This window comes from Columba livia, chromosome 1, assembly GCF_036013475.1.
Source record: "Columba livia isolate bColLiv1 breed racing homer chromosome 1, bColLiv1.pat.W.v2, whole genome shotgun sequence".
Taxonomy (NCBI): Eukaryota; Metazoa; Chordata; class Aves; order Columbiformes; family Columbidae; genus Columba; species Columba livia.
In genome coordinates this window covers 22,232,939-22,247,955 of record NC_088602.1, presented here as the reverse complement: position 1 = coordinate 22,247,955, position 15,017 = coordinate 22,232,939, and the positions used below count along the sequence as shown (strand labels likewise).

Sequence of the window (15,017 nt, the reverse complement as noted above, 5' to 3'; positions counted from 1 at the left end):
GGTGTCAGGTTTCCATAGTCATGTAGCTTTGCTGCTTGGTTAGATTTTGACTGGTATTTTGAAGCAGCTGAGTTCTGCTGAATTTGAAGTCCTTCTGATTTCTCATTTCTTATGTAATATTTCCCAGATATTGTGAACCTGAACTGACATGCATACAAAAATGCAAATCCCCTATTCTTCAAGGGAGGGCCCTGCACCTCTCATCTGAGAAGTAAAATTGGGGTTTGGTAGCAAAACAAATGTTCACATGCCTTTTTTTGTTTTTCTTTTTGTCTTTTCTTTGTGGTACAGGGCCAAGCATACCTACCATAAAACTTTGCTGGAGCAAGTTCAGGAGTTGGAGACGAAGACGAGGGAGCTGGGAAAAGCCATGCTTCGTGATAGCAATGGAAAGAGGTAGGGCAAGTTTATGCTCCTGTTTAAAACAGACCCTTCTTGTCCTCTCCCCTCCCTATTTCGTATTCACCATTCAAATCTGATTCCAGACAGGGTAAGAAGGATTCTCTCCTGTATTTATTGTTGTTCATTTTCATATGTCTTTTGCTCCCACTGGAATCAGCCCTTCCAGTTTCATTTCTCCTACATTATTGCTGTGAGGCTGTATTGGAAACTGCTGCTCAGTCCCCTGCTTGGCTGTTACCTGGCCAGACTGGTCTTGAAAGGATTTTGTTGCATATCATCAAAAAAAAAAATCTGATAACCGTGTCAGGGGAGGAAACTGTCTGTGACTCAGGATATGAAGACTGTAGCTAACAGGAAAACTGGCTAATTCAGTGTGCCCTACAACTTCATTCCGTCTCACCTTAAGGGGTTTTTTTAAATGCTTTTGCTTTTTTTTCTGCTGCAGGTTACAGGCCCCTGCTTTCAGGGTTCTCAGTTTCTCATTGTGCCTCTCCCTTATTTCCACACCATATGGACTTGAGCATATTGCTATTACTGAATCTTTCATTGTAAGGGGAGAGTATGTGTTGTGTGGGAACTTTTGTCTCTTCTGAAAGAAGCTAAAGAAAATCATAGTGAGGCTTTTACATCCAACAGTTTCATTTACCATCTCAGAATGTGGTTCTGCATCAGCTGGTCGGAAAAGCTCCCCAAGTTCAAAAAGGTTTTAGAACTAACTCTTCTATTCCTTACACAATATGGCACCACATGACTTGCTAAGAAACTACACGATCATTAAACTGGATTTTAGCAAACCTTATAAACTAGCAAACTGAGTGGAACGGGGCTTTTAAAAGATTTTGTTCTTCTAGGGCAGGGTCATCCTTTGAGCCTTTGATGCCTATTCTAAGGTAAACTAATTGCCATATTGTAGCTGCTGCTAAGACAAGCGGATAGTAGGGTTTTTTTTCAGCTGAACTTGTGAGTTAATAAGCACTATTTTTAAGGAAAATTATGAGGGAGTGAGTTTACCAAGATTATAGTAAACTGAAAAGCTTTAAAAAATGCTTGTGTTAACTTTAATGTGTTTACAAGATGTCTTTAGTGACCAGAGTGTGCTTCTCAGAGGCCGAGACAAAGTAAACACGGTGTTATTGATTAAGGTCACTTCAAAATACTTGGCATGTTCAGTTTTTATTTCGAGTCATTTTTCTGCTGTGAGTTTTGGATCCTACAAAACAAGGTTCATAAATTGTGCTCACTTGCAAAAGTTGCAAACGGCATGTCAGATAATTTAAAAGGAAAAAGCAAATTTTGCTGCACTGGTGAACAAAGGCAACCTTCTTATGCCACAAATAAAACCAACAAAGAAGCCTGAGATCAGGCATTTAATTAAAAATGGGCCTTGTTTTTAGAGGGCTGAGCAGTCACCTTGACGTCAGTTGCAGCCAAAGTACTTGGTACCAAAATTGGGTCAGCCTCCCAGGCAGGAAAGGTGTCACTTGGTGTTGTGAGTTGATGATTGACAGACGGTTTGGTGCCAGGTGGATCCAGGCCAGCAGGAAACACTGTTCCGTCACACAGCCCTGGCTGTTGCTGTGGTTCCTATCCATGCATAGGATGTGAAGTTGCATTGGTGGTGTTGGTGTGTAGCATTTGTGTGTTCCTGCCAGTATTCAGTGCCAGTTATTGAATGCAGAGAGAAGAGTGAGTCAGCTTCTTGCCTGGTCAATCTGTGGGTTGCCGGGCGGGTTGACACACTGTTAATAGCAAGAGAGACAGTTGGCATTCGATCTGTTTATATATGTGCGTGTATGTTTCTCCAAGAACTTGCTGGGTTTCTTCTCTGTTTACATACTGTCCTGACTTTCTGTAAATTTAATGGCCATCTTGTAATTCATTCATACGCTACGTGTTTTCATAGCCTTTTATTTTACTGCATTCTCACTGCAAACTCTTTCATCTGCATTCCTCCTCCGTATAGCTTCACTTCATTCTCGAAACGCTTGCGTGGAGATGATGTAAGGAATCCCTTCTGGCCCTCCTTCCCATTCTCCCTCCCCCTGCCTTTCCAAGCGTTTGTTTGTTCTCCTTCCTAATTGCTCCCAGATTTTCTGGGTGGTCCATCTGTGAACTAGATAATGGTAGAGTGCCTCTGCCTGCTAGGAGCTGATGTGCTGTGCTTGTGATGTGGCCTCCTGAGTGCTCTTCGGAGTTGTTCTGTCTTTTATCTCTTTTGTTTGTCTCCTGGCTCTTTCACACCTGCTAGAAATCGTGTGCTTGTCCAAAGGGAATGGTGACGGTGGGAAAGAAACGGAGTGGGAGCTTTTTTGCAGTTACAGCCTCTCTGGTTCACGTTCTCTATTTGTTTTAAATGTCCTTGAAGCTGGTGGAACGAGTGCTGAGACGTGTGCGCTGCTCTCCCCTCCTGCCCGTGGCCCCGTTGCCCTTGGGATATTTCTGGCAATGAGACATGATGCAGGAAGGGAAAGTAGCTGGAGTCTCCTTGTTTCTAATGGAACATGGAGAGCTGTGTTAAAACTACACGGGTCCGTCCATCACCTCCAAGTAACAGTGTTAGCTCTTGTTTGGAAGTGTTCCTGAAGACATATCCGTTAGGTGTTGGTTTGTTCAGGCAGCTGTGGAAGATAAGCTGGCTGTCATCAGGGTCTATTTTCCTGGCCCGCAAAATGGACACTGTTTTTGTTCAGTGTTTTTCACAAACAAAAAAAAAAAAAAAAAAAAAAAAAAAAAAAAAAAAAAAAAAAAAAAAAAAAACAAAAAATCACACCCAATTACAGATAAGGGAATGATTTAGGGAGCCTAATTGCTTTTATCATTGCCTAGACCTTAGACAAAAAATGAGGTGTGAGATCTGAATGTTTAGGATTAATCTGCTCAACAAAAAGCAGTTCACGAAGCCTGGAAAGCAGTGAATGCATCCAGGCTTGCACAACAGGATGCCAACAGTTTACTGTTACTGAGTGCCTCAGCTGAATTTCTAGAATGAGTGCTCAAGATGGTGCCTGGGTCCTCACTGCACTTGGGGAAGGGGTGCTGGAGATTTGCACGTGCCACTTGATACCTAAATACTCATGTCCTGTCCTAGAGGGTCTTCACTGTGTCAGCTCTTCTTGCTAGACACATTTTTTTCCAGGTTAACAAAAGAAAGTCTTCACTAGTACTCATTGCATCCTTCTGAATCTTATTCCCTTTGAACAGTTTCTGGAATTGGATTCGCTTGTATCGATCTAAAGAAGCAGGTGAAAATTTTTGCCTTGCCAATGGGAGGGAGCCAACAGCAAAATAAGTGGTAGATCAGGGAGTGCCTGGTCTGTGCAGAAGGGAGTGTCAGCACCCGGAACACTGCAGTTGGATCCCAAAAATTTTACAAAATATTATAACATTAGAGTGATGCTTGGAGATTGAACAAGTGTATTGTTTCAAGCTGCAAAGGATCATGTTCTCTTTTCTCTGGATATCTCATCTGAACAGCCAAAAACTTAGTTTTCATGGGCGCTGGGATGATCACAAAATCAGATGATTCGAGGAGCAGGGAATTTCATCAGGGGAAACAAGTATCTGGAAAACTGACGATTCCAAAAATACCTTCAGAAGCAGAAGAAGGAGTGTTGGGGAAAGGGGCTGTTGATGGATCCCATGCCATGCTAACCCGCCTGCTTGTGGCAGACGAGTCTCTGCACGTGCCATCCCCAGCCTGGCACCCATTGGTGCTGGGCTGGGCTCCAGCCCAGCTGTGACATGAGCGAGCCTTGGTGCGGGAAGGGAGAGGGGCTCCCTGGCACTCTCACATAACAAAAGGCAGGATTTAACACTAAATTTACATGAATTTGGAGAGGTGAGAGGGGCAGCTCCCGTGCCAAAGCAAACAGGGACATGTGGAGACACCTGCCCAGCAGACTTAATCATGTTAACATGCAAGATTTACACAAAGAAAACAAACAGTTTTTCTACAGGTTTGTGTTCAAAAGTGGCATTGAGTTCAGCTGCAGAGATTTTTGTGTCTTTAAATCTAAGTCTTGGCTCATAAAGGGCCAAATCTTCAAGTCCTCATTTGCTTTCCAGTCCATCTAACCTCTCATTGAAGTGAGCAGAGCTCAGGTGGAGTAAAACCTGATTAGGGACCAAAGCAAACTTTACTTTGGAAACCCATGTCACTTTATTGCTCCACTGGCCAACTAATGGAGAGCAAGCAAAGCTGCGCAGCACCCTCTTGGTGACACTGGATTTCCTGTTTCAGAGGGTTTCTCTGTCCTGGTTGCCAGAAAACTTGCTTTGAAAGTAGCTTTCTGCTTGTTTTTCTGTTCTATTTTTAATCAGTTGGTGGCTGAGATTAGGAGATTATTTAATATTCAAGAACAATGTAACTTTCACAGTTTACCTACTTTACAAGGAGCCCAATGGCCTGTCTGGGGTGTTGCAGAAAAGTGCCTGCATCACTGAAATATTGGGAAGAGTTCCTTCAAATTATTCAGAAATCTGGGAGGCAGTGCCTTGTCTTCAATAAAGGTGAAGGGAAGTGACTACAGAACTAGTGAGCGATAGCTGTGAACAACAAGGAAGCACTGCGGTGGCTTTTGTGCAGCATTTTTCAGTAAGCCTTTTTACTCATGCTGCTTTCAGACACCCACTGATGATAGCTAGCCATCTCTTTCATCTCTGTTTCAAAAAACAAATACTTTTTTCAGTGTACCTAAAACAGCATTTCCCAACAGTCTCTCCACTGTCTGCCTTCAACAAGGAGACAACACTGGTGGAGATTCTCTTTCATTTAAGTGCTTCTCACCAAATCTGACTCTGTCGCTTTAGTGACACGCATATGACCAGTTCTCACCCTGAGAACGAGTCATCTTATTTATCATAGCCTCGGTTGTGTTTGGAGGGTGAGACAGATGCCTGTCTCATTTCGATAGCCATGTGACATGGTGGGTAATCTGTGAGGTGACGCAGGTACCGCAGAGACTTGCCCACTCCACAGGGACCTGGGGAGGAGCAAGAGGAGAACGTGGGAAACTGGACTTGGGCTTGTGGCTGTGCATGGTGCTGGGGACCACAGAGCCCTCAGCCTCGCACCGGCAGAAGTGGTAAAACAGACTTAACTTTTCTCTCAACAAACCCATGAATGAGCTGAGGACCTGATACACCTGAGCATGGTACCTGAGGAAGCGGTGAGCTTTTCCATTAAGATCAAGAGAAACAAGGCTTGGACTCATCGTATTTCAAAGCACTCTGTCTCTTTATTGATGCATTTCAAATTACGTCCACTTGAATAGGGAGAAGACCATGCCAGTAAGGCCCCCTCACATCAGCAGGTACAGTGAATCTTACCTGAAACAAACTGTCTTGTATTTTCAACTTGTTAAATGGCATTGGATGTCTGGAGCCAAATTCTTGTTTCATTAATACATTGACTTCAGTGTGTTTTCTCAGGATACGCATGAGTGTGATCTGAATCCAGCCCATCCCGTGCAGCTGAGCGTAAAACGAGGTTGAAGAGGGGAAAGGTGTATTTTGGTTTTGAGGTTTCGGAGTCTTTTTATCAATTTTTCCAGATGTTCTTCACACCATTTCTGGGAAGGAAAGGCGAGATTTCTCCACCAGTGTACACAACAAAGTGACTGGCATATTTATGAGTTTTCCTTGCAGCTTTTCTAGTAAAAAGATATTAGACTCCTTTTACTAGCAAAAAGCACGTAAAATTATATCAGTGGGGTTTTTTTTTTAATTCTTTGATTCCATATGGTAAACATTCGTGTATGGTAGGTGGAAAATGCATATGCGATTTTGTTTTATTTTACACTCGTCCCTTTCTGTCTCCCTCTTGTCCCATATCAGTAAGGAACCATCAGATTATTTCCTCATTTTAATATGTACTGTTATTTTCTGGCATTTCTAACCCCGATGTGTGAGGCACTTGAAATTACTGGGTTTGATTCTGCTCCAAGTTGAGCAGTGGGAAGGCTGTGGGGCAGGGGTGGGAAGGAGCAGAGGGCAGAGAGGGTTTCCGAAGCTGGCCTGGGGGATGAAGGGAGAGTTATCACGCTCCCACTGGCACTGGGGACCCAAGTTCCCGGCTGCTAGTGCAAGCCAGTTGGACCTGACATGCCCCTTGTCCAGTGCAGTTAATTATTTCACATCCTGATAGTGCCTATCGCGTAACCTTGAGGGAGATCCAGTGCACAAATAGGGTTAAACCCTGCTGACCTGGAGAAGGATTTGGAGCTGTGATCAAACCTGCTGGCAAAGTCAAAGTTGACGGAGGTACAGTATCAGCACAAAGGGCAAAATGAAGCTGTAAATTGCAAGGAAAGAAGAGAAAAAAGAGAACATAACAAGATGAGAGTTAAAACTGATTAAGGGGACCAATCTCTCTGATGCCTAATCCTGAAGAACTGGGTTGGGCACAGAGTATCTCCACAGGGGAGAGAAGAAGAAATCTTCCCTCCGGGCTGCACAGCAGGAGAACTGCTCCATAACAACTATTCCAGCCTAATGGCTTCAGCAGCCACGCTCGGCCTCAGCTCCTCCGCTGGCTGACCCCTCGGAGCAGAGCAGGACAGCCCGACCTCAGCCTCTCATTCGTGGCAAAGAGTAAAGTACTGAGTTACGTGTCTCAAGAACAAGAAAACAGAGCTTGTCTAGATATTAAATATTCAGTGGTCAGTTACAAAGTACTTAAGCTTAAAAAAAAGAAATGTTGTTTTTTTGCAGATCAACCAAATGTCCTAGGCTTTGCTCTAAGTTGTATCCAGACGCTTTCAGCGTTCATCAGTTTTTGTTGTTGCCCTGAGCTGTTCTTTAGTTTTTTTTCTTCTAAAGAAAAGGAAGAAAAAAACTGATAGGAGTTTAGAGTTTTTGAACACAGAAGTCATTTTAATTTTAGTCAAAGTATGTTAAGTGGACTTTTTTAAAACCAGAAAGTTTGGATTGAAAAAAAAAAACACCTTTACATAGAGACCAAGCATGGAAAACTTCAACCTCTGAGGTGACTGCTTCTGAAAAAGTTAGTGAGCTGAGTAGGAAAAGAACATTATAATTGCAACTGTATTGCCACCTTATCTGTAGAGGATACAACCAAGCACCCACTAGAGAAAGTGCAAAGTGAGGCACTTATGGACAAGAAGTAAACAGCACTGATACCAAATGGAGGATAGCGGGAAAGCAGCAACCCCCACTCAGCCTTTTCTGCTTCCTGGACATTCAAGTTGAGTCAATGCCCGTATTTTTGAAAGACTGAAGGCAAAACTGGGCAGCTTCAAGTTTGTGTTAAGTTAGTTGGCTGAGTTAAGTTAGCTGCATGCCCCCCCGCCAAGAAAATGCATAAACACATGATTAACATTTGCAGTGCTTAGAAACGGAAGGCATGCTAAGCAGGGAGAGATCTCATTTGTTACTTTCTTAAACTTGTTGCTTTTCAGGGAGGCATATGATGTTTAGTGTCTGCTTTTTTCAGATGGCATTTTTTATAAGGTGCTGTCACCCTGTGGGGGGCTGACCTGGCTGGACGCCGTGTGCCCACCAAAGTCACTCCTGTCACTCTCTCTCCATCTTGGAGGTGCTCATGCTCGCATTGGATCTGTTTGACATGGGGGAAGCTTCTAGCAGCTTCTCACAGAAGCCACCTCTGTAGCCCGCCTGCTACCAAAACCTTTCTACGTAAACCCAATACACCTCTGTTCAAAGAAGAGCCTTGGAAAAACATTTAGGAATGACAGCCTCAAAAAGGAAGGCCAGAATGGATTTTCCGAGTGACTTTAGGAGTCAGAGGAGGGATCTGTTTGGCTTTTCTACCTTTACACATTGTTAATGACAAAATGTAAATCATCCTTGCTTGTCATCAAAAGGAAAAGCTTTGTCCTACTTTCATAGCTATACAACTTGAAGAGGATCTTGTGAGCTTCAAGTGGAGAATTTGATTCCAGAACTCTACGTGCAGTCTGGGTGCTGTACACGGGCTGGCTGAAGCTTGTGAGATGTCTTGGCCTCTGTCTGCTCTTGCAGGGTGGTTCTGCCACAGATGCAGGGTGACGTGACAACACGGGTGGACTCACCTGACGTGGGGCCTGCTGCTGCACGCTGGCTGCAGCATGCCCTTCGCGCTGGGTCTGGCATTCAGACCTCTGAGACGGAATGGGAAAGGAAAGGTAGCATGCTACCAGGCCAAAGCACAAGCTGTAACAACAGTGTTTCTCCAGGGCATTGGCAAGGGTCGTGAGTCCATGGGTTTTTGTTGATGTGGCTGCAGGGACTGTTTAGGAGTTTCCCAGACCATTCCTTACCAGCTGTGGTTGTGCAGGCCCATCTTTGCCCTGTCTCCTTAGTTGGATCAGCTCAACTGCTTGTGGGTCCATGTGATACATGAGCTGAAGGAAGTGGGATGGTGTGGGGAGCACTACCAGATTCTCCAACCAACTGGTAAGGGCAGGAGCTGCTTTAGCCATCAGTGACCGTGAAGGACATCCATGGAGCTGCTCAAGTTGTGTGACAACCTTTTCACATCCAGGTGGGGTGGACAACTTGCAGCCATCTGTGAGCTGAGCTCAGTACAGCATGTTGCAGACCTGGAGAGCTTGACGCTACACAGCTGCTTTAAGTGTGCTCCAAGTTGGTCTTGCAGGGCCATGCATCCAGGTACATTTAATGCTGAATAGGCAAACATTTGGATAGACAATGTCAAATACAACTCATTAAGAGTAAAGTTCCTTTAATAGTTGCCTCCTGTCTAGGGAAAGGGATTTTCTCCTCTGTGGCTGTGACTTGTACTTGGAAGCAGCTGAAGGGGAGCTGTTGCATTAGTAGCGCCTGTAGATGTTACACCATGGCAGGGTGTGAGGCCTCCAGCTCCCGTGGGGGCTGTTGCTGAGCCCTCAGCAAGGACTCTGTATTCCCTAAAGCCTGCTTGTCTTGGTGCAGGAGTCACTGCTCATAGGTGATTCTTGCACCTCTCAGCCTGCAAGTGGCTCAGGCCACGCTTCTGTCTTCATTTCTCTGTGGTTTGTGCCTGGTGATGCTTTGGTCTTCCAGCCATGGTCTGGGGTTTTTGTTGATAACTTGCTGAGTATTTACAAAAAAATGCAAAAGGAGCATGGAGTTGGATGTATCTCTATTTCAGCTGAGCCCTGGGTGATTAAGGAGCAGTGTGTGTAGACGCTGACTCTGCAGAGAAAATGCTGATTTTTGTTTTACTGTTAATATGCCTCAGATGCTTCCTCATGAAATGATCTGGAGATTTCCTTTGGTTACATTGCAGCTTCATTATCAGAAGGGCCTGTTTGCCTTTTAAATTAGAAAGACCTCCTACTCTGACTGACCTCATAGTAAAACATTCCTGCAATCCAATGCTAGATAACCAAAAATAACATCTCCCCTTTGTGTAGTGAAAGAGACAAACCAGCAGAAGCCTATAGTTGCTACTTTTGCTCTTCTGTAGGAGGGCAATTCCTCTCTGTGATGTCTCTGAAGCCCAGAGGATGGACGGATATTTGCTCACTCAGCCAGTCAGGCCTTTCTCCCACAGCCCTGGGTTGTTCTGGGTATTTGAGTATACAGAGTTTTGCTGAACCCGCAGCATTAGCGTGGCTTGCGTTTGAGATTATTTGCATGCTTTAATTTTGAATTTCTGGTCTGTAAGAATGTTGGTTTATGTTCTCCTTACGCCAAGTCTGTGTTAGTTGTCGTGTCTCTGCCCACTGCATATCTCTAACTACTCCCTTGTGTGAATTCAAGTAATGCGCTTGCATCTGAAGTAAAAGAAAACAAGTTAAAGTGAGGCCTGTGGCTGTGCTGGGGGGTGCACTCAGCCAGCAGGGAGTATCTGAGGAAGAAAAATCTGTCTCCTCTGACCTGCTAAAACCGTGTGGCTGCAGACTCTGCCTGGGTTATGGTACTTGCTCTTTGTCCACCAGGACCATGACTGATGCTGTAAGCCATCCGGCAGCATTATGCTGCGCAGAAGGTGAGAGATGGAACTTGTGAATAAGTACTTGGTGTGTCCCAGCAGCTGGAGATCTGTGAGTCCCCTCTGCCAGGGCATACTTGAGGAGAAACCATAGTGCTCAAACCTCTGGTTCTTCTTTGGAAGAAACTTAATGGAGTTTGAGAACCGAGAGACTGAAATTAAAACCAACAATCTGTGTGTAAATGGTTTGTTGATTAGGACTGATCAAAGCTGGAGAAGCCTGTTTGTTTCAGACCTGTTTTCTTGCTCTTCATATTTTATGTTGATGTAACTTTCAGTGACAGAAACATGTCAACAAAGAAACAGCAAAGGTTTGTGTGAGATTTTGTTTGGAAGAAATCAACTATTATGTTTTAGTATCCTCTTCTCCCCTCAAAATCTAATCCACAGCTAAATATGACAGGGTCAGAAACTTCCTGATCCTTGTGTTTAGCCACGTTGGATGTTTTGCAAAAACTTACTCTCCCTTCCCGCCCTCTCAGCTGCCGCAGTGCAAGGACAACCTGTTGTGAGATTTCTTCCAGCAGAGAGGAATACCAGCCAGCCAGGGCTTCTCAGGCAATATTAACAGAGTGTCTGACAGTGGAAGGAAAGAGGCTGAATGAGGGTTTGTCTGCTGCTCCATTTGAAAATGCATATGGGTAGGAGAGAGGCTATGGAATTAAGTGCAGAATTTCAGCCTAAGCTTTGGAAGATTTTCTGTTTTAAATCAAACTGTACAATGATTTACCTGTTGCTAAAAATGCTTCGGCAGCACTGTAGGATAAAGAAGCAGTGACACTGCAGTAGGGCCAGAGGGTTCAGAGTTATTCATGTGACAGAAAAACAGCCACATGCTTCCTTGTCCACTGGGCTTACCCACCAAGGCAGGTATCTTGCTTGCATCCTGGGCTTCTCCATAGGTGCTGGGTATCTTGCACTGAAGAGCCAGGCCTCTACCATGGGTTCCTGGTATGCTTTTAAGGCACAAGGATAGCAGCTGGACACGTACTTCTGTGTTTTATTTGTCATCTTTAGCAGCCCTGGTAAGGCTTCACTAGTTGCTCAGTTCTTCCTTCTAGAAAGTGGAAAAGCAGAAACAAAACTAAATCATTTTACATGTGTGTGTCTGACTGAATTCTGAATATTCCAGAAGAGCAGCAAGTTAAAACCAATGGCAGCCTAGTGTCTTTGCTTATTTGGTGTGCCTGTGCTCTCCATCTTCTCTAGTAAATCATAACAAAACACAAACTCATTTCTTAAAAGTTCAATTCTTGCAAGGGGGGGGGGCTGAATTATTTTTTTTAACTGGGCTATGTGCGTGTTTTCTCAGGGAAGATCCAATTTTAAGAGACACCTGCATCCACTTTAACCTTCCCTTCTTTGTAAGCCCTGCTTTGCCACCAGCCAATTAGTGGACTCAGGAGGACATTCTGGGTCAAGCTGTACCAAGTACCGCAAATCCTCATTAACGCTAATTAGTGCTCAGTAGGTTAATTGGTGGTGAAGCTCATCTTTTTTTAATTACTTGAGCAAATGAGCCAGTGGGACCTTGTGGTCAGCTTTGAATTATTCTGTTTGTTTTGATGCACCTCATTTGAATGTGTAGAGCCAGATGTTTGTTGCCTAGATTTAAAGGCTGTTTGCTTTTGTGAGGGATGAGAAGAAGGGAACACAGAAAAATAAAATGAAGGTCTCTGACACCTTAGAGCAATTCAGATGCTAAAATGGAAGAGTCATGTTATTCACGGAATGGAAAATACTGTTATGGAATGACATGTCGCCTTTAGTTTACCTTTTGATTTGTCATTCACTTCATTAATTTATGTAATGTTGTTAGCACAGACTTCCAGCCAGCCAGAAATCATTTTTACCCTCTAAGGAAGCCATTGCAACAGTATTCCTGGCACAAAGTATTCTTTATTATTGATAGCAACTGAATCTAGTTCAGATGACTCGAGTAATTACTTGATTTAATCTGTTTTTTTTCATAGTAACTCTCCAAATTGGGACATTTTTAATCGTTTGGTTTTTGGTTTTGTTTTTTTCTAAGCTACTATGTGTTTTGTTTAGTTCAAAGCATTTTGTCTGTGTCCTTTGCCCTTCATGTAATTACAGATAGATGATGTCTCTCCCTTACCCCTTCTGAGGTCACCAACAAACCAAGTTAAGCATATTTCACTGTCACTTTCCAGGTCACTGACTCCCCATAAGGATGTCTGGGTTTGTGATTTCTTTCATTCAGACACCATTTTTGAGGTGCTGAGTATGAACACAACTGTATGCAGTATTCAGAGGATGATCTTATGATATCCTATCCCTTTGCCTTGATGCATCTTAAGATGCCCTCCTTAGGCCCTGTGGGAGGGATTAGGCACTGGCTCTCAGTCACTGGAAAGCACAGTTAACACTTAAAATCATGGCAATATTTCTGGGAGCAAGGCCTAAACCGGTGCCTGCAAGGCCAAAGTCATCGTTAGTTTTGCATCAAAGTACGAGGGAGTCTGAGGTGTCTTAACTTTATCTGTTTGTGGCAGATAAACCTTTCCTGAAAGCAGGGACTTGGTTGGTATCAGTGCAAACACTTTCGTTAAGAAACCCACTTAACATTTCTTTCCTTTCGGGGCTTATATTGGGAGATCTAAGATCTGTTAATAAAGCAAATAGTCATCCATTTCAGAAGAGCTGTGTTGCATGTTCCTCTCTGTATTAAGAGCTCTTTTTACAATACTTGACTGATCTTGATTTGCAGTCTGTTTCATCATACCTTGTACTTAAACCATAAATGCTCTAATTCTTCCATGAGTGTTTCTTTCTCTGCGTAGATACAGTCCACTATAATTTCCCAAACAGGAAAATCAGCTGTGACTTCAGTTTTGAAATTGTTGATGAGCAATATCAAAGACAGTCGAGCTTCGGCTTCCTTAGGGCTGCAATGTGTCACTCATTTTCAGAGTCCCTTGACAGCACACTTAACTCCACACATTGCATGTAGAAGCCTGAGGAGCTAGAACCATTATTGGCCTGTAGCAGATACCATCCTGTACTTCATCTGTTGCTGTGTGGTAGGCAGATAGATTGTTCCTCATGCCTTTTGCTGCTGTGGTTAATTCTATTCTCAGTGTAAGGATTTTGTGGCGGGTGTTGCTTATTTGTCCCTTTGAACAAATATTTTTGATTGGTTTAAGATTCTGTTTTTAAGCCTTCCTATCCCAATCCACCTTCTGGTTTTCCTACCCACGTGTTCTTCTGTACCTGCGGAATATGAACAAGTATTCCACTTGTCATTCCCAGGACAGCAGTAGATTCAGACAGTGTTTCACTACACTTAGCAGTCAGCAGACTCACGAGGTACCAGCAGTGCTCCGCAGTCAGGAGGAGACTGCACAACAATACAGCATCACTAGTTTGCATGTGCATTGGTCATTATTGATTCTGCAGGCTGACAACTTCATTTCTCATTAGAGAAATCTCATGTCTCGCTTCATGTCTACCATCTCCTCACCTGGTGATCCTTTGTAGTACATGCTTTCTGTTGCACTGTATGCTTCGAGCAATTGGAGATTTCTTTGTGTTGTACTTGATTTTCTTACAGCCAGCTGGTCTTTGCAGTTTTAGCCAGTTGGATCTTCCAAGATATTTAGAAGCTTCCATGCTATAACCTTGGTTTTAGTGGCAACCTGTGATACTTTCTTCTTTGCACACAGGCACATCTCATGATCCAAGAGCACTAAAAGATTCTTTGGCACTCTCAGTTGGTATCTATAGTTTTGCTTCCAAATCTAGTATCAACTTCTATTTTTAAATGAGGGGTACTACTGATTGCAGACAGGGAAAGCAACCTGGTATATCTGTTGCAGGTGTGATTCTGTGGTGCCAAGGGAATGAGGGAAGAGACCAAGTGTCTGAAAGTGCTTACAGTTGGTCCAGATTTTAAGGAGGGGTCCATAGTTCAGGTGCCTGAGCCCTGGGACCACAGGAAAAAGAGGAGGATTCCTCCCTTTCTATTGTGGACATCTCATTATGCACTGAAAAGAGGACTGTGAGCCTGGATATTACCCTAATGGACTATTAAGTGGAATATAAGCCTGCATGGCTGGATTGCATATTATAGGCATCTCAGAGATTCTTTGGTTACTCTTTTGTTTGAAGTTAGAAAACTGCTTCAATGAAAGGGAGTTGTTTGGTTAAAGCTGTTTTAAGTTTGTTGACAGCAGCAGCTGTGCTTGCTGGGATTTCCACTCCCTGTACCAAATGTATGTGAATTTGTAATCTAATCCAAGAAAGTTATCAACATTGGCATTCAGATGTGTATCCATGTTTGTGGCATAACCAGTGGAATTACTGCTTGTGATTAAAGACATGAAAGAGCAAGCAGACTGTGGAAATGGAAGCATGGTGTAAATGTGGTGCAAATGGGATAAAAACACTGCAATGAGCTGCATTAGCAGACAGATCCCATCTATGCACTGGCTCCATCTCAGCGTTAGGAACACAGGAGAGATGGAAAAAAACAACCCAGTCGCACAGGAACTTTCAACTAAAACAGACTGTAATATCTTTTTCAAAATAATCTGACATATAGCAGTTATTTAAGACTCCAGTGCAAAACAATTCTATGATCCTGTGAGATTTGGACATCTACGTTATTTTCAAACTGCATTGAACTTAGCGGGAT

At 43.5% G+C, this 15,017-nt stretch overlaps 1 protein-coding gene across 8 annotated transcripts in view; it reads left to right on the top strand.

Moving 5' to 3' along the window:
• The window catches only part of ATP8A2 (ATPase phospholipid transporting 8A2), a 340,707-nt gene that overhangs the window by 309,210 nt on the left and 16,480 nt on the right, over positions 1 to 15,017 (top strand). For all 8 annotated transcript variants that reach the window (XM_065050318.1, XM_065050316.1, XM_065050290.1 and 5 more), the window contains one exon: positions 292 to 396. In XM_065050318.1, the coding sequence (XP_064906390.1) occupies positions 292 to 396 (105 nt within the window). The remainder of the gene's footprint in view (positions 1 to 291; positions 397 to 15,017) is intronic.